General features: G+C 36.7%; 1 protein-coding gene across 2 annotated transcripts; it reads left to right on the top strand.

The window, feature by feature from the left end:
- The first annotated feature begins 2,683 nt into the window (after positions 1 to 2,683).
- LOC112522497 (E3 ubiquitin-protein ligase BRE1-like 1) lies at positions 2,684 to 19,758 on the top strand. 2 transcript variants are annotated; one of them, XM_025131658.1, is made up of 20 exons: positions 2,702 to 2,779; positions 3,010 to 3,140; positions 6,825 to 6,986; positions 7,076 to 7,163; positions 9,048 to 9,272; positions 9,358 to 9,519; positions 9,753 to 9,943; positions 10,025 to 10,108; positions 10,219 to 10,338; positions 10,423 to 10,609; positions 10,691 to 10,851; positions 10,935 to 11,006; positions 12,748 to 12,824; positions 14,343 to 14,537; positions 14,632 to 14,704; positions 14,778 to 14,864; positions 15,243 to 15,380; positions 15,837 to 16,039; positions 16,256 to 16,421; positions 19,252 to 19,758. In XM_025131658.1, exons 2-20 carry the CDS (start codon positions 3,024 to 3,026, stop codon positions 19,381 to 19,383), a joined length of 2,640 nt encoding a protein of 879 aa, XP_024987426.1. In that variant the 5' UTR covers positions 2,702 to 2,779; positions 3,010 to 3,023; the 3' UTR covers positions 19,384 to 19,758. The 2 variants fall into 2 exon arrangements, with proteins under 2 accessions (XP_024987427.1, XP_024987426.1); XM_025131659.1 differs by lacking the exon at positions 19,252 to 19,758 and adding an exon at positions 18,056 to 18,629 and having other exon boundaries at positions 2,684 to 3,140.
- Positions 19,759 to 20,084: the final 326 nt, after the last annotated feature.

Genomic DNA, 20,084 nt, shown 5'->3' on the forward strand with positions numbered 1-20,084 from the left:
AGTTTTTTATTTTTTCTTATAAAACATATATCTTTTTAAAAAAAATCCGACGGAATATAATTTTTTATTAGAAAATTACAATCCGTCAAAAATCCGTCGAAAATATTTTTTTAGAAGGGAAAATAAAAATAAATAATTCTTAAACATTTCCGACGGAGTATAACTAAATATAAAAATCAATTAAAATCCGTCGGAAATTTTAATTAATTAACGCTAATTAGTTTATTTAAATAAATTAGACCAATTTTGTGACAGATTTCCGACGGATTTGTGACAGTATTAAATAAGTAAAAATAATCCGTTACAAATCCGTCGAAAAACTATCGGGAAAGTTGTAGGTATAATTTTTTAAAAAAAAAAAATCAGTGCCGGATTTGTGAGGGATTTGTGTCAAACGTCGACAAAAGTTGACTTTTCTTGACTATACTTACTTCAAAGTTGTTTCAAGAGTACAAGTCTGAAGAGTCATGCTAAATTTATTTATAAGTTTAAATTCAATTTACTGATATAGTTCCATTTCTAAATTTAATTTTATTCTAGGATTAACTTCATTTTAACTAATTATTGATATAGTTTTATTTCTAAATTCAATTATTCAGAGTTATTCTTCAGAATAATTTCAAGAGTACAAGTTTGAAGTAGCATCGTACTATCGATGATAATTCATATATGTAAGATAAGTGTCTAACATGATTTAATTTTTTCAAATTACCCCGTGTAATACACGGGGATCGAACCTAGTATATATATATATAATATAACAGTTATAAATGACACAAAATAAAGTAAATGTTTAAATAATTTAAATTATAAACACTTTTACACAATTTTCACATATATATAAATACATACATATACAATAGTCACAAATTTGAATGAAAATTTTGATATAATTAATGGTAGTTCGAAAAAAACCCAATTCATATAAAGGAAAAACTATGTTTAAATCAGTTTGAATTTTGGAAGATCCTTATCAATTGGTGGAGGCACGGTAAATATTGTTGCAACACAATGGTTGTGGAGGTAGAGATAGTAGTGGTTGGTAGACGATGGTGGCAATAGAGGACGTGAAAATGGTGGTAGTGGCAGTCTACATGGATGGAGGAGGTAGTTTTAGCCGATGTCATGGAGGTAGTGGTGGCGGTGGCGATCGATCGGGATGGAGGAGGTGGTTGAGGCCAATGTGGTGGAGGTAGGGATGGAGATGGACAATGACAACGGTAGGCGATGGTGGTGGTTATGGTGGAGGTGGTGGTGGCCGACAATACTAGTGGCGGTGGTGGTTGACAATATTAGTAACGGTGGATGGTGGTGGTCAGTGGCCAACGGTGGTTGTGGAGGCAGATAGTGGTGGTGTTATCGGTCAACAGTGGTGGATAAGGTAGTTGTGGCATATGTGGTGGAAGTAGTGGTGGTAGCTGATTGTGGTGGTGTTTATGGTGGTGGTGGTCAACGATACTAGTGGTGGTGATAGGCGGTGGTGGTCGATGGTCGGCGGTGGTTGTGGAGGAATAGTCTATGTTGGTTGGTGGACAAGGTGGTTATGGAGGACGTGAAGATAGTAGATAGTGTTGGTGGTACTGGCTACCAATAGTGGTAAAATAGGTATTTGTGGCTGACGTGGTGGAGGTAGTGGTGGTGGTGGGCAATCATAGTGGTAGTCGATGATAATGGTGGTTATGGTGGAGGTGACCTTTGATGGTAATGGTGGCAACAATGGACGGTGGCGGTCGTTGGTCGACAGTGGTTGTGGAGGAGGGCCATGATGGTACTGTTGATGCTTATGGAAGATAAAAGAGGTAGTTGTAGCTGCTACGGTGGAGGTAGTGATAATGATGGGTAGATAGTGGTAGCTGATAGGTGTGGTGGTTATGGTGGAGGTGACCTATGATGATAGTGGTGGTGGCGATGGACGGTGGTGGTCAGTGGCCAACTGTGGTTGTGGAAGAGGAGGTGGAAGTGGCCTATGATGGTAGCGGTGTGGTGGTGGGCAGTGGTGGTCGGTGGCCGACGGTGGTTCTGGGGGTGGTGGAGGAGGTTGTTGTAGTGGAAGAGGAGGTGGCGGACAGTGGCTAAGCTAGTGGTGGCAATGGCTGCTGCGGTTAGCAACGATGACCATTAAAACAAATACCATATTAAGGTTAAACATCAAACGATGGTAGATTAATAATAATTTAGTTTTTATTCATCCCAGTTTGTCCCTATCCCATGTCACGCTAAACGTGAACAATTAGTTATTGTCCTGTCCCATGTCGTATCAAATTTGGAACATTGAGTTTTGTCACATTCTCATCTAGGCATGTACCAACGCAACCACATATAATGAAAAAATAAACATTTACTTTTAATAGTGGATACTTATTTTAAAACATACTAAAATAATAATTTAGGTTTATTTCGAGACCGAAGAAGTATATAATCTTAAAATTACATGTTTTTTTCAATCGTGAAAATTCAATATAATTTTTGCCTATTTATAGTTTTACACTTCCACCCTCTTACTTCCCTCATATCTCGTTTGAAGCCACTGCCTAATTCCACGTGACACGACCACTACCTGAGCACGTGCAAAGTTTTATAAGGACATGACCAAAATACCCCTACGATATTTCCCTAATTCCCCTCGCCCCTTTTATCATCCATACAATGATACAATCGAAAGAACTTCATATAGAGAGAGAGAGAGAGAGAGGTATGTATACATGACTCTGTATCTATTCTAGAGACAAAAGGGGAAGAAGCGAGAGAGAGGAAGTTCGCAGCTTTATGTATAATTCATGTAAAACGCCTTCAATTTCTTGTGAACCTTTTTAGGGTTCTTGTTTTTAGTAAAAATTAGAGAATTTATCGCTATTTCCGGAGTTTATTAGGGCTTTCTCAATGATACGCATCATCATATGTATAACTGGAGTTCAATTGGGATAATTCTACAAATTCGTTGTTGATTATTGGGGTGTGCTCATAAATAAAAGTCCAAACTGGGTTTATTTTCTCATTGATGTCATTTAGGACTAGTTTTTTCTATGATGGGAGGAACTGGTGAAGCAGACCGCAAACGTCACTTCAGTTCAATATCATCTCCTACCGCTGCTGCTGCTGCCAAGAAACATCCTTTTGTGCCGCCTTCTGAGGATAAAAAGGTAATTGATAGTCAATTTTTTTTACTTTGGTTCCAAAAACTTTATGTTTTCTAGGGTTTATGTTGAATTGGTGATTGGGTATCTGTTGGATTGCTTTATAAAGGTTACATACATGGTAGATCTGTATGTTAAATTTCTTGATGCTGTTATGTGCTCTAACTAGTTGAGTTATATGGCCGAAGGCTTGCTGATTTAAGTTGATTACAAATTCATATGTTTCCTCATCTATACAGTTCAAGCGTGGATGCCATATATGAGTTTGGGGCACATGTTTGGAACTGCTGCCAACCTAACTAAATACAGACTATTTTGTTCAGGATTTAGTTACTTGTGAAAAGGCGCATTTCAAATTTATGTTGCATTATATGTGATGCCATACAAGCAGACTAGTCCATAGTCATTTGTTGAAATCGGATGCTATGTTTAATCTTGGATGGATGAAGTTAGTACCTAAAGTTGGTTGTGATATTTGTTAAATAGATATTATGTGGTCATCTTGGTTATATGATTGAGATTATTTTTATTTATGTTACATTTATTAATGTGGTTATCTGTAGTTTGAATATCTTTTTTACTTTTGGAACCAAGTGACCTGCAATACCTACGTTTACTTTTTTGATCCTAATTGCATGTCATACTTGAGTTCTGAACCTCTGGTAAGAAACAATGCCAATCAAACCACTTAACATTAGATATCTTTTGGAGGTGATGCCCAATATGCTTAGTACCCAACCTTGATTTGTATATTCGCTGTTATATAGATATGATGGGATGACTTTATTTATATTATAGATACTCTGCTCGTTAATATAAGCCTGCTGTGCTTTATCTCTAGTTATTTTCTTTCCTAGTTTGTGGATTTAAACATGTAGTGGATTGAAGTAATCATGTTTAGTTTCTAGATGAGGATTTGATGCTTGAGTTTAAAGCATATCCTGGATAATGTCAGTTACCAAAATACCACAATCAATTGCACAACCTACATCATGATCATGTTGCATCTGTGCACCATTGTCAACAGTCGCGACCCAACTTTGGTAGAAATAGATCATGGTTGTGCACCTGTGACTCGTCAAACCCTAAGGAGTTGATTTGAGTTTGCGAAGGCATGGTTGCCATTCAAAGCCACACTGAGGTTCAAGGAGGGGTTTTAGAGGCGGGAGAAAGTCATTTAAGTCCTGAAAGTATTGACAGGGGCTGTTGAGCCTATACGATTCCTTGAAGGCCAACCCTAATATGTCACACAAAAAAGGCTCGAGGATGGCTGCTAAGGATGAATAAGTTGATGTTGATGACTAGAGAAGCCTCATATGCTGTCGAGGGGTGGTTGTGAGTCGTTTTGTTGCTTTTGTAACTTTAGAGGGCGATGGTGTTGACAATGTTGTTTGGCTTGTAGACGAAGTGTTTCTAGAGAAGGGGGGGGGGGGAAGATGGGAGATAACCCAAGAATCATGTTCTTTTTTGTTTTTATGATTTTGATCAAGCCAAGAATGTGAGCACACTGAAACCTGAAAAGAAGTAGACATATGCATAAAAAGTCAGCAAGCTAATTCAGAGTAGTAGTAATTTGGTTGGTAAGAAAGAGAGCCGAGAAAAGTGTGGAGTAAAATATGAAGCTGGAATTTTAATGCTGTCAAGGTTCTAAAAACGCGTAATGGTATGCCATAACGTCGAGGCGTGGCCTTGCCGCCACGTTAAAGCCCGTGGCGCAATATGAGGCGTGGCTTTGCAGTATAGCACGTTACGGCAGGTTATACTCAAGGCATGCTAAGGCGTGAATGGGTCCTTTTACTTTTTTCATATATATAATTTATGGCTTATTAAATTAAATATTAATGATTCTAATTATTCACTGAAAGCGGGAATTCATTACCACAAATTGAAGGAGAGGAAGATTTTGAATTCAATTCTGATGACGAAAATAAATGATGAAGATTACTTGGAAGGATAGTTTTTAATAAGATGCATCTAATCTAATCGACTAATCCAATCTAACATGTTTTTTGCATATGGTATTAGAATTTTAGATTAGAGATGTATGGATTAATTTGTGTATAGTTTTATATGAATTTAATTTGTGTACTTATTATTGTTCAATACGCTGACACACACATACATCTCTATTTGTACTATATATACAGATTTGCCGCCTTAAGTCACGCTTTGAAAAATGCCATGGCTTTGCCTATAATTTGTAAGGCTTGAGGCTTGACCTCACCGCCATGCCACGCCTCATGCCATTTAGAACCTTGGCTATTATCATTTTATTTATGCTTTGCTTTATTCTTTTCATTTCTTTTCTTACAGTGGCAAAGCAGGGGTGCATGGTGCACCAGACAATTTTTGTAGTGCATTGCCAAGGCAACATGTAAGACCCCGACAGCAAACCACTAGGAGACCCTCCCAATTAGAAAAATAACGTGGGCCACGCCTTGTATAAGTATTAAATTAACAAGAGTAGATACTACTGGACATAATTTTTACTCTATCAGAAGCAACAAAACATGTTTGAGTAAAAAGTTATTCTCTAATAACCAAATGTCGCTTTGTTGACTGCCAATTTTTATAGAAAATTCTATTTGATGTGGTATGCTTGAGTAGACTTACTTGATACCATTAATAAGGGGAACATTGGGTGTTGCACAATTGTATATCGTACCTATACAAAAGCTACATGTTGCATGCTGATCAGATGGACATCCTGCATTGTTCATTTAGTATGAACTTGATCCGCTTGAAATATCCATGGTAGTAATTTTTTACCTTTTGACACTGATCAACCCAGTCTGTAAGGTAATTATCTGTGAATGAGTTATGATAAGGAACCAATCCATTGAAGACTTCCTAGGATACTGTGAAAAGTTTTTATACTTCCTTAAGCTATGAAGATTTTTGGTAACCTGTCTGACCTTTCTTATTTAGTTGATATATAATAAGATGTGGTTGGGGATAACAATTGATAAGTTATTGTTATTATTTCACTTTGGTAACCTTATTTTTTTGGTAAGTATTCAATTGGTTAAAAACGCTTGCTTGTTTGTTTATCACTTAAATTCTGTGGATAAAACTCAATATAGATTGTTTTGAATTTGCTTACATACAGATGGGTAGATGTTCTTTTGTTTACCTATACAGTTTTTCACCATGCTTGTAGTTATAACCGTCTTGCTATGGTTTATGTTACCTATTGAGATACTCTTGTTAATTTTTAGAAAGTGTTTTGCACTTTGATATAGTGAATTTTTGTGTAAGGTTTGCAAAAATGTACATGTCTTTTGGTTTGTTTCGGATTGCCGTTGGCTTTTAAAATTATAGACAACCCCCCCTCCCCAAGAACCATTATAAGTTTGGTACTTCGGTCATGTAACAACGGCATCCATGAGGGGACAAAAGCATGCAGTGGAGGGGGTGAAGCGGCATGTAGCAAATGGCTCTTTCCCAGACCGGTGGGAAGGTTGTATGCTAGTTAATAAAGTCCAGGCCTGGTTCCTTGTGTTCAATGTTTACAAAATTAACTAATTGAGCTTTGAGAATCTGAATTATGTAGCTGCCACTTGTGATAAAAAATGCATAGCCTTCTTCAGTTTACTACAATTCCAGCAGTTTGCTTGCTTGTATGCTAATTATGCTTACATTTACTTGTCTTACTTCACTTTTGAGAAACGTATTTTCATTGGCCTGCAGCTTGATACTGTGGTACTCAAATTTCAAAATCAAAAGCTTGTTCAGAAGTTAGAATCACAAAAGGTTGAATGTGTTGCTCTAGAGAACAAGTTCAGTCAGTTGAGGGAGAAACAATTGCCTTACAACAAAACTTTAGCAGTAGTAGATAAGTCTTGGGAAGAGGTAGTTACTTAAATCCCATTCTTGTTACATTTCACTTGAATAGATGTACATCAAATTGATTGACAAAATTTTGATTGGATTTCTAATAGCTTGTTGATAAAGTAGAGTCTTGCTCTATCCGCACAAAGTATTTGTTGAATCATGATCGTGATGGTAAACATCATCCAGCTGCAGGAGGTGAGCATTTTCTCTTTCAGTATCAATTTTATCTAGTTTCTCGTTTTGTTTTACCTAGAGAGTAGACTGACTGTTAATTTATGTTTCATGTATGGAAAATGCTGGCATTGATCTGTAACTCAAGCAAAAATCCCAAGGGATTACTGAGTGGGATCATTAATGTACTAATAGTGTTGGGAACTTGAGGTTGATACTAATATTTGTATGAACAGTTGGGGATTATTGATTGTTTTATGGGTATATTACCTACTTGGAACACAAGCAGACGACTATTGGGTACAATGAGATCATAAATGATGGTATCTGTGTTGAACTCGAAGTTAATTGAGATGGAGAGGTGTGATGAAGTAGTTGGAACTTGGAAGTATCAATTACAAAGCACTATTTTAATTTTATCTAGTTGTAATACTTTTCTAGTTGCATTAAAATTGAGCATAAGCTGAATTGCATGTTATTTGGAAGTGTGAATTATGACTAGTTGATGTCATTAAGTGGCTGAAGTCATGAGTTGCTTGAGCCTTGAGGGCGTTTTAGTCTACATTGATTAGGGTTTTCAGTACGAAGGTTAGAAGTCTGTTCCGCTGGCGCTATGCATTTTCTTTCTTCCAGAGATGGCTACTCGTATATTTTTTATATCTCCCCCTTCACAAGATTGGAAGGAAGTTTGGTTTATTAAGTGAAGTTTATTGTCGTGCACATTAGAATATTTAGGAACCTGAAAGGGTTTATATGTCTCTATAAACGTACTTTCTTTTTCAGATAAAATGGCTGATACATTTTCATTACAAGGTAACAGAGACACTTATACTTTATCCAGATAATTGATATATATTATGAAAGGGACCACATTTTTAGGTTCTATTGGAACCATCAAATTACTCATGGATATTAGCGTGTGCAGTGTGCTTTGCTTGATATGTTGATTTATTGTTACTAGTGGATTGTCCGATTAGGAACTCGTGTTTTATTGTTGTAGTTGCTCCCGATGAGTTGTCATAGTAAGTGCCACCTTGGAACACCATGCCAACTATGAAGAACTGTGGCTCTATGCGTTGCATGTGCTATTGTAAAAACTCCAGTTCAATGCATGGTGAATATCGTGCATGTTTTGAATTTCACTTTGTAAGCAAATAAAGTTCTAGGTTTTTACATATGTGGTTGAACAAAATCCAGTAAGCGTTTGGGACTTCCTTCCCTTCTCTAACTTTGTGTGCCTTACAGATTTTTCTTTATGTATTCTACTCGTTCTTGCCTTTTACTTGCACTTATTAGAAATCATAACTGACTTTTGATATTTTTGGGTTATGCTTGCGGTTTTCTGTGCATCTGGAACAACTTGAGATTACATATTGGGGACAACCAAAAAACGTTTAGACATGAACGGCGGTAAAGCAGATGGCTTGTTAGTAAATAGACTCCCTTGCACGCTGAAAAGTATACACCCTTTTTGGGAGAAACTTCATTAAATATAATTAGTTAACAACCTCTACAACGGCCTTTTCTTGTCTTTTAGAAAAAAAGTTATCTTACAAAAGCAATCTGAGATATTCTCTTTCCCTCCTTTTTTCTTTTAGTTTTTATTTCTCTATACTTGCAGCTTATAATATCGATACACCACATATATGATATATCCTTCCGAGTGACAACTACCCATTTTTTATTTATTTATAGCACATATTGTTGTCTATATTTACATCTAAGATTGGTCTTACAATATTGCTTCTCCATGGACCCTAGATAATTCATGGTAATCGGCATCTTTGTGTATATTTTACTTGTTCTAATTTATTTTCCCTCTTTGAATGCTTTTACGTTGGCTGAAAGAGCAGCTTCACCAACATTAGAATCTGTTAATGTATTGAGTGTATATAAATCTATTGCCAGATAATGCGTCACTACCTCCAGAGGATGTCTTTCTGCATCGACTTCTAGAAAAAGGTGCAACTGAGAGTAGCTCTGCAAATAGCATTCCAAGTCAGGTGCAAGAATGCCGAGAGATCTCTGGCAACAAAGTTCAGAACACTTTCCGCAATATTGTTCATGCCATTGATTGTCTATGGGGTTTGAAAGATGGACTGTATGCTGAATCTATAAAGCAACTTCCAGAAGGTGCCAAGACTAATTGCACTGATGTGTAAGTTCTATGTATTGTCTCGGTATTTTTATTTATGCTCAAGTATCGTTATTTGTGTAGGTTCATGCAGGCCAAACTCATCTATCGAGTTAGAGAGGGAAGTGAAGAATCTGAGATTGGCAATAGGTGATATGCATTTGAAGCACAGATCTTTGGCAAGGCAGATGCAATTCCACCGTGATACTGATGCCAAGAATAAATCCGAGCTCAGACAATTGAGAGGTAACTTTCAATTTTCTTAAAGTTGTTTGGTGCCAATTTTCTTATGAGGAATACTTGAAGTAATAAATTTCGTCTTTGAAAGGCATGTTCTGGCGCATTAGTTACTTGGGAGTCGATATGATGCTAAATCTGCAGTCGGTTGAGAACTTTATGTTACATATGCTATAGAATTCTTTGGCATCTAAGCTACATTTTCTGTTATGTTGGAGTCATTTCTGCTTCTCTTTTTGAAGGGGAGCTGGAGTGTACCATTGCGGAATTGGAAGAAAGCAACAAGAACTTGGCTGCACTGAAAGCAGAGACGGATGCTGCGAAAGGAGCAATATTTCCTGTACTTCTTGGAAACAAGCGTGTTGCTAATGATAGGGCGAGAGAAAAAGAAAAGGATCTACATGATATGGAGTCCTTATTGAAGGAATTACTGGTAGTTTGCTTGTATTTTGTTTTTAATCTTGGTTGAACAACAAAGTAATAGCAAGATGAAGTGGTTTAATTATCCGAACAGGATCAAGCTTCTTCCAGACAACTAGAACTTAAGCGCTTACATGAAGAACGAATGGAAATATTGAAGCAATTATCCAGTTTACAGGTTTGCTTCAGAGTTTTGATTGTATGGCATTTTAACAGTTGAACTTCTTTGTCTTTTGTTGTCTTCATGCTTTCTTTATGACGCTTGTGTTCTTGATATTTATGTGACAGAATACGTTAAAGAATGTGAAGGGCATTTTCTCCTCTGAAGCTTTTGTCTTGGTGAAAGATCAGATTGCTAAGGCAAGAGGAGATATAGTCCAGTATCAAGCTCTATTCGAGAAACTGCAGGTTGTAAGTGGTTGGTAGTTAACTAGTTATGTTAATGCTTTGTGTTCATCTTTGTTGAACCATACCGATACAATATAAATCTAGGTTGAGAAAGACAACCTTGGGTGGCGGGAAAAAGAAGTCAACGTGAAGAATGATATTGGGGATGTTTTGCGTCGAACTTCTGCTGTTGCCGACTCTAGAATTAGTGATCTGCAGATGGAGATACAGAAACAAATTGATGGAAGAAAGATGATCGAAGCTAAATTGGAAGAAGCATCAAGGGAACCTGGTATAGAGAGTTTAATTATTTGGTTTCAATTTGTTTAACCCGTCACATAAGATGCTGCAACCTCTTCTATTTTTGTTTTAGGTAGGAAAGAAATCATCGCAAAGTTCAGAACCTTTGTGTCTTCTTTCCCAGAGGATATGGGAAGTATGCAAACTCAACTGAGAAAACACAAAGAGGCTTCTTCCGATGTTCACTCGCTGCGTGCTGATGTCCAATCTCTTTCTACCATTCTGGATAGGAAGGTAGGCACCTGATGTCATACATTCTTGTGTTTTTGAATAGATGAAGGCTGCACCTTTTATTTTATTTTTGTTGCATCACACAGACAAAAGAGTTGGAAGCATTATCTGGTAGATCAGCCACCCAATCTGCTGAAATACAGAAACTTCGAGCAACTGTATGTTCATTTTATCCTTTTCTGAAATTTTTGTGGCTTAGCTGCTGTTGGTTTTGACTTATGGGTGTTGCTATAACATAGAAGTTTTTATTGCACTATTTGGAACTTGCAGTTTCTATTTGACACATCTATATTGATAGCTGGGATAACTTAAAATTAGCCTATCCTTTCAGCTTTATGTGCATGTAAAACCTCTGAATTAGAGTCAAGAAAAGATGACTAAAACTAGAACTAGGCCCCCATTTTGGGCCATCCTCATCCTCCATTACCTGTCTGCCTCCCATCCATTCTCTTCTCCAACTCAATCTCTAACCCACCTTGTTTAAGAAAAATTGCAATGCATGTTCATCGGTGTATGGATTGACTACATCCGCAATCTCACAAGCTCATGCCAAGGATCAGGATAGTAACCGAAAATAATGAGGCATAAAACCGTGAAACATGTACGATTCTTACTCTTCATGACTCTTGTTGGTGCTGACCCACCGTATACCCGTTGAAATTTGTTTTGAGGTGTGTGTGGGGTCTTCACAAGCTGATTGATTTTTATTCTGATTCCATATGTAAGAATTTGACTTCCAGAAAATTTTTTCAATAAGAACACTCAATTTAGGTTTTGATCTTGGGATAGGTTTTTACTACATGTATAATCAAATTTGATTTCAATTTTGACAGCAACTATGGATTTTAACTTAGTGGTATGTGTCTATCTGGGTTCAGTTTGATCTCTGTTGATTTGAACACCTTTTGGACAAGCTTTGACATTGCTGTTTGATATGAATACTTGCTTTTGTAACTTCAGTTCAATAGTTTGTGTTGGAGTTTGATTTGGTTACTTCTTCTTATTCGAGTGCAGACTCCTGTTCTTTGGTAATCTGCTTTCTTTGAGTTACTAAGATTCCATTTTTATCAAATTTAAATACGACGTTGTTGGTTCTCATCAAACTAATCACATCTATTTTCACTTAGCGAATGTCGATTGCTAGGGTGTGGTTGGGAGGTCCGGTATTGTTTCGTTTTGGAGCAGCAGAAACCTTCTGGAGGGATGACAGGGGCCGGGTAGGAATATGAGGGAGGGAGCTGTGTGGGAGATCTATTACTAGTTGACATGGAAAGTAAGGGATAACAAAGTCTAATAGACCTTGGGCTTAAAAGACAATTATATCCTTGATTTTCAATCATTGCACAACATATTTTGAAAATTGTAACCATAAGATAGAAATGGCTTGATTCAGGGGTCCCCAATGTTATAAATGGTCAAGGGTTGGAAATCTGCAGATTGAGCAATATCATGGTTTTTGCAGATCAGTCTTGAGTGTCTTTTGTCATAACCAAGGCCTAAATTGCACTTTGTTTGATTAATATTGAATTTCATGACTGTTATATTTTGCAACAATTAAAGCTTATGCCTGTTGTTCTATTGCTGATGGCTTTTCAAGTCATTATGCACTAATGCTTGAAGTGCAATAAGATGCAATACCTCATGGTAAGATCTCTCATCATTTCATTTATCACAAGGGCAAAGTTTCCCACGGATGCTTGATGACCCAATTCCCTGACTATGAGACACAAGCATCAGGGTCTCTTGGGGTTTTGGTACTTCTTATATCAGTGGAAGCAGTGTTTATCTTATCAATTTTTTTTCTTCTCCTTGGGGTTTATTTTTCCATTTGTGCCATTTTTTATACGCACCTCTCAGTTATTTGATCTATTTTATCTAACTCAGTTAACTTCAATATAGATACATGATTTGGAGGAGAGCGATTCAGAGTTGAAGGTCATTTTGGACGTGCACAGGCGGGAAACCATCTATTCAAGGTTAAGCAACTCTAGAGAGCTTTTGTAAATCCGAGTCTTGCCCTTTGTAACTGATTTAGACATGGTCATGTTACTTAAAGAACTAGAAAAATTTATCAACTCCTATAGGTATTCTTCAATATGTTATAAATCTTAAAGAACTAGAAAAATTTATCCAACAATTTGCATAAGCTTTTTTTGTTTGTAATTAATAGGCGTTTTTCATAGTTACGTGATTTGTATCAAGCATGCTGGTGTTGTATGCTTTAATCTTTTCTTTTGACCCGTCTTCCTTTTCAAATCAATAGCTGGGATTACTGCAAGATATAGAATGCTATTATTATTATTATTATTATTATTTTTAATATCTTCCCAAGTCAGCATGTAACTTAATGCTGTTATTTTAAAGTGAATTTGGGACAGACAAGAGATTCTATATCAGTATTTATCTGATGAAGCATATGATAGTGTTGAAGGAAGTTATGGAGCGTGCTCTTAGGAAGAATGAATTCCCTTCAAAGTGTATTGTGTGATTATGTATTTTTATGATGTCTGCATTAACTGGCGACAAACAATATATGCCATTACCTTTTTGCCTTAAGGAATGGATGAGATCACCAAGTATATCGACGGTGATAAATTATGATGCATGCTGTTAGACGATGAGACCATGTTCATTGATGGAAAATTATAGGTGATTATGGGAACTAGAGTATGCAGAAGTTACTTTTAGTGTAAGATTCTTTTCTTTACTAAATCGTACCAGGCAAGAGTAAAATGTCACTGTGCCCTATGTGGGTGGTGCAAGTTTGAATGCTGAGGAAGTACCTAGTGTCATGGACTTACTTTTCCGACTTCATGCGGCCTTACCATCAACTCTTTGTCCTTGTTGAGCAAACATCAGTCTAGGACGAAACAGTAGATAAGTATGTTATGGAGGCAACTTATAGGAATGAGCATGCACCTCTACTCTTGTTCTTTATTATTTATCATTCCCAAAAGTTGATCCTCACGCTGCATGCTACAAAAGGGAGGCCTCTGCATTTTATGTGGGGCTCCAACCCTCCAAGGGACATAGACTAAGGAATCTTCTAGGTTTTACTACACAGATTCTAGCCTATTAATTATCATAAAGCTTTTACGTGATACAAGGACCCAGAACATCAAGGGGAGCTTTATATTATCCTCAAACGTTATGAGGTCTTCAAAGATGTTCAATAGGCTTCCTTGCTGAATGCTTTCGTGGCCGTTTTCTAGCCGTATACTCGGTGTTTGTATGGCGCCTGTATGATGTATGTGTACTTGAAGAGCTAAAGCCTTGATAGTAGGATGTCTTCAGTTACTGGTGTTTCATTGTGCCTGAACATAGAGAAATGATGGAAATGTTAGCCATATTCTAATACAAGGCTTGTTAATATCCTTTGTTTACTTTAAATATGCGTATTATTGTTCTTCAAAAGGAACTCCTTGGCACTATGATGCCCCCTTGGTTGCACTCTTAGAGGTTTATTTGCAAGAGACTGAAAAGGTTTATTGCAGGGATTTTCTTGAGGCTAGGAACTCTGAGTATAAGGCTTGGGCTCGTGTCCAGAGCCTGAATTATTCTCTTGATGAGCATAACTTGGAAACTCGAGTCAAGACAGCAATTGAAGCTGAGGCAGCATCTCAACAAATGTTAGCTGCTGCAGAAGCTAAGATTGCTGATCTGAGGCAGAAATTGGAAAGATCGAGACGGTAGACTCTTTGTCTCATGATTCAAGTGTATTGCATGCTATTAATATGCTTCTTGTATTTGCTGACAGTATACATCCTTATGCCCTGCTTTCAGGGAAAAATGTAGGCTCTCTGATGTCCTGAAGTCAAAGCATGAGGAAAATGAGGCCTACCTTTCTGAGATTGAGGTTAGTTAATGGATAGTGCTTTAATCATATTCCAAAATTAGATCCTAAGGATGCTGGTTTCTTTTTTGTGCAGACTATTGGCCAGGCATACGATGACATCCAAACTCAAAATCAACAGCTTTTGCAGCAAATAACTGAGAGAGATGACTATAACATTAAGGTAACTACTTCTATTTTTTCAATCAAATTACAGTAAGATCTAATTAACTATGTTTCATTCCTAGATTCACCCGTTTTTTCTTTTACAAAATTGACAGGTGCTTCTGTTGTGAAACAGATTTAAGTTAGATTTGGGCTTAGCCTTTGTCTATTGGATTTGGATTGTGATATTTATTTATGCTTGTGTTTTGGTAATGCCTGCAGTATCTAAGTTGTTCCTTTTCGTATAACTATTTGGTTTCATATATTACCTCCTGAATAGTGAGTATATTGAACTCCAGGCAGGACAAAATCTTTGGACAACCTATTCTTCAAAATCATATTTTGATATTATTTATTTTAAAAGTATTCACTATAGGACTCTGTCATCTTGTTTCAGCTTGTATTGGAGGGAGTGCGTGCAAGGCAGCTGCAGGATTCTCTTCTCCTGGATGTACAAACTGTGGAACGGAAGATTCAGCAGGGCAATGCATTGCTTAATTTCTATGAAACAAAAGCAGAAAGAATTGAAGATCAGGTCCTTTCAAACAAGTGATTCGACTTTTTAGACCATCATACTTGACTTTTCAATGCAAGCTATTTGTCATTCTTGTTTAAATGCTCGTTCACCTTGTAGACAGAGGAGATATTGAAAGTGTTCCGTGCTTGATTTATAAGATTGTGTAGTAAAACCAGTATATTATTTCACTTAGCCTGCCTCTCCCATGACTTCGCAAACCAACCAACCAACCCATATATGTCCTGGCAAGCGTGTCTGCAGTTTGGATGCAGAACACACAGCAAGAGATTATCGAATAGTGAGCAGCTTGAGATGAACTATGGAAATACAAATTGACAAAAAAACTCATTGTATTTGGCATTCTTTGTTCAAAATCTCTGGTGTTCTTTTTGCAATAGCTACAAGAAGTCAAATAATTCGTTTTTAGGTGGTGTCGGTATTGGTAGATACTGAGTCAAGATTTGTTTTTTGTAGATGAAATCGTGTTCAGATCAAGTTCAGAAGCTGTCTGAAACTAGGGTTCAAAAGACAGTTGCCTTAGAAAATACTCAAAGGAGACTGCAAGATGTTAGGAGAACATCCCAGCAGCTAACAGAGTCATTGGAGGAATCACAGATTAAGGTTGACAGAAGTAGAGTCAGTCTCATGGATTTGCAGATTGAGTTAGAAAAGGAGAGGTAAATGGAACACCTTTCTCTCCCTTTTCTCTCATATTCTATTGGTCCCAAATTTAATGCACAATTTCCTTCTGGTAAGGAAATATACTTTTTTTACTCACCAGTAATCATTATACAAGAAATGGATAACATAGATTTTAGTTAACAAGATTCCTCAATTTTCTTTTTACTAAGGGAATTTCATTTTGGTGAAAACTTGATTGTTTTGTTACTTAGGTTTGACAAAAAGAGAGTTGAAGAGGAGTTAGAAGCTGCAAGGAGAAAGCATTTACGTCTAAGGTCGCACTTGGATGGGTCTTCGGTTGTGGAAAAGCTTCAGCAGGAGCTGAAAGAATACAAGGAAATACTCAAATGCAGTGTATGCCTTGACAGGCCAAAAGAGGTACATGCTTTTGCAACTAAAGTCTCTTTTCATCAGCAGTTAAATTGGTCCCTATATTAGTATGTTATTCTTTATTTGCAACTGGGACACGAGTTTTTGTGGCTTTCAATTATTGGGTTGGGGGAGGAGCGGCGGGGGTGTTTGGTGACGGGCTGAACAGTCAACAATGAATTCCTGGGGGAATGTGAGTATCAGTATAATTAGGAACTTCTTTTAACCTAATGTTACACATAACGGTAGAAGTTGTGACAATGATGTATCATACTATCATCAGAATGCCTAGTACCAGGGGTGTTCTCGGCGCTGTGTGGTTTAGGGCCAAAACTGCAAACCACATCGCATATGCCTCAGACCACGAAAAAACTGTACCTTCGAAGTGTGGTGCATAACGCACTTCAGTTCCAATAATTATAAAATTATAAGTCCAAAATAAATTCGCCTATGATATCCATAGAGTAAAACTCTCCAATACATTCCAAATGCATAATTAAAAATAGTCCAAACAAAGTAAAAAGTTCCACAATTAATCCAAATACATAACATAAGTAGTTGTGTACCCGCGCAATGCAGCGGGAGCCGTGAATTTTAACGATTTTGAAGTCTCATTGGTTTTATTAGAGAAGATTTAACGATGATATAAATTACACTTGACCTTTACATATTAATATAATTTGAATAAATAAGAGTTATGGTTCCAATTACAGTCTATCGGTGAAAAAAATTGTATGATGGTTTAAAGTCCAATATATTTAAAATCCAATATATTTAAAATCCAACATATTTAAACGACTCCACAAATGTGTTCGATTTACACCAAGAGCAAAGAATCAAGAGATCGAGAGCGAGATTGAGAGTTCTAGAGTAATTGAATGAGAACTTTTAATAACTCATGGTGAATATCAGTTTAAATCTCACCTTGGGGTATGGGGAGAAGACATAGAGGTATAAGAGGGTGAACACATGAGTGAAAGGTGTCAAAAGTATCTTGGAAACATGAAAAGAAAAGGTAATAATGTGCATTGGTAACTTATAATATATGTTATTTAATTGTAGATTAAGAGATTTTAAGACTGAATGCATAAAGTAGTAGTACTTAATGCATTATGAGTTGTTTTTAAGACTTTTAAGACTTTGTGCATAAATGTATAGTATTTTGTGCATTAAAAATTGTTTTTAAGACTTTTGATAAATCTGGTTTATAAGGTAGTATAAATTATAGTGCAAAACAAACTTAAAATCCAAAACGAAATAAAAAAGTTCCGGTTCACGTTGTCTTTCATCTCTATAGATTTTATTATTATTATTATTATATTTATATTTTTCGCATATGTATGGTGCAGTTTGAACTGCGGTTTCATAATTCAAAAGCACAAAATGCACCACTTGGTGCAATTTGATAAAAATGCAAACCGCACTGCAAAAGTTCTGAAGCACCCGTTTCGGTGTGGTGTGGGCTGTTTATGCAGTTTGATGAACATCCCTAACGGCTATAGTGCTCTTATCAAGCAAGAAAACACAAATAGGAGCCCTATGTATAACACCAAAAACCTTTCTGGTTAATGTATGGGGCTTGGTAAAATTCAACTTGCATGGATGTAAATATTTGATGAAGGCTAGTGCTTAATATCAAACAGGTGAAGGCAAGAATCGACAGTATCAAGTCTTCATGCAAATTTGGTATCATTTTCTGTCTCCCCTTGAAATGAATTCAACTACAACATATCTACATCTTAAGGAGTTACCGAAGTCAATGTCTAGGAGGCATTTTCTGATGTTGGGTATTTATCTTCCTTTCCCCCTCATCTTTCTATCGCATAAGCTAGATTCCCCTTTTTCCTGAATGAATTCAACTGCAACAGATTTATGTCTGAAGGAGTTACAGAAATCGATGTTTAGGAGGCAGTTTTCTGGTGTTGGTTACTCATTTTCATTTCCTCATCTTTTTATTGCTCAAGCCGGATCCTTTTTTCTTTTTGTTTTCTTTCTTGACCATCAGATTTTTGCTGTTTGTCATCCAAAATTCTCTACAGGAACAAGAACGCTGCTTTCATTTTTCTATTTAGGTTTTCTTTGTTTTTTATATTCTACTATCTCCTATGGAGCTAGAAGGGTGTCTCATTCCTTGCCTTTCTCATACTAAAAGAAGATGAGAGATATTTTCAAATCAAGTTGTGATTTTCTTCTAGATTCTGGTTGGTTCTTGGTTTTTTTCGCGTTTAGGTATATTTTCTACTGAGCTTTGTTCAGTTACTCAATTCTTGTCTTGCTTAGGAATCTGCACTATAGCATTAGTTTATTATTATTATTATTAATGTAGTGATCTCAAGAAGCTTCATATATATTCTGGATTGAAATCCTCAACCCCAGAAAATGCACTTTGGCTTTATCAGGTCCCATCATGACCTGATACCTTCAGCAATTGGCCTTTCTATTTATGAATGTTAAGAGGAATAAAAGTGATTGACCATACATGTGCTGGCAGCTGGCGGCTGGCGCCTGGCGGGGTAGGGTGGGGATGGGGAAACCTGCATCATGGTAATGGTAAAGGGTCAAAAGAAATCATGTCAGATGGGCCTCAGAGGAATCAGTACAAACAAATTGGGTCAAAGACCAGGAGAATCCTGGGATTCGGATAATTTAAGAAAACCGAGGAGATGGGGGTGTTTATTATGTGTATGTAAATAGATGTTGGTCAAAAAACATGGTTTGGCTTAATATATATGGGATGCTCTTTGTTCTAGTTTAAGTTTGATTATCGCTTCCTTTTCTGGAAAGGTGTGATGCTTTTGTAAAAATTGCGGTTGCTTATAATAAGATTTTGTTTTGGCAGGTGGTGATCACAAAATGTTATCATCTCTTTTGCAATGTGTGTGTCCAGAAGATCATTGAAACTCGGCATCGTAAGTGCCCTCTTTGTGCTGCAAGTTTTGGTGCTAATGATGTCAAACCTGTTTACATATGACCAGACTTTGGGTCAATGATGCCACTCACTGCACACAGCATCAGATGTATAAAAATGAAAAAAAGTTTGTCGGGAATGAACGCAAATGATGTTCATTCCCGCACCAATCGATATGGACTTGCTCGCTGGCTGCTGCTTCTGGTTTTTGGATTTTTGTTGGTTTTGCTGCACAGTTTGTTTTAGATTTAGTGTAGCTGTGAAAGTCTGTTGTTGCTATGGTTTTAAAAATCTTGTTTTTTTAGCAACTGGGTACCCTTATAATATTATCATCATTTACTGATTTCTTGAATCAAAAAATTTTGGTTTCTTGGTTTCTGCATTGTTTTTCAAGAACATGTGTATAAAGTGGTTCTTTTAGTGACTTGTACCTTGTGCATTGAAGGGTGTACTTTTCTTGCAAAATTTGGAACTATTTTTATATTTTATGATGCATTTAAAGATTATCTTGGAACTATTATTTTATGATGTGTATAAAAAGGCATCAACTTTACTGAAGCTGACTTTTGTTGGTAGGATTTATGATGTTGACTTTTGGTTGCTAATGAGGGTTGGTTCCAGGCAGGTTGCCACCAATTGCAGAATCATTGCTTGTAAAAGGCTTAAGTAAACCATAGACCACATGCATAATCATCAAGTTGGTGTGATGTTCAGTCATTATGTATTTTTTCAGAGTAAACCACAAATTTGGTCCTTGTGGTTTG

Source organism: Cynara cardunculus (genome assembly GCF_001531365.2).
Source record: "Cynara cardunculus var. scolymus isolate 2C chromosome LG 12, CcrdV1, whole genome shotgun sequence".
NCBI classification, from domain to species: Eukaryota; Viridiplantae; Streptophyta; class Magnoliopsida; order Asterales; family Asteraceae; genus Cynara; species Cynara cardunculus.

Bases quoted from the DNA above. Each gene is read 5' to 3' on its own strand.
- LOC112522497 (XM_025131658.1), top strand. From the start codon at position 3,024: ATGATGGGAGGAACTGGTGAAGCAGACCGCAAACGTCACTTCAGTTCA. The intron at 9,944-10,024 runs GTAGTTTGCTTG...TTATCCGAACAG, and splicing joins CCTTATTGAAGGAATTACTG to GATCAAGCTTCTTCCAGACA. The intron at 10,109-10,218 runs GTTTGCTTCAGA...TTTATGTGACAG, and splicing joins AGCAATTATCCAGTTTACAG to AATACGTTAAAGAATGTGAA.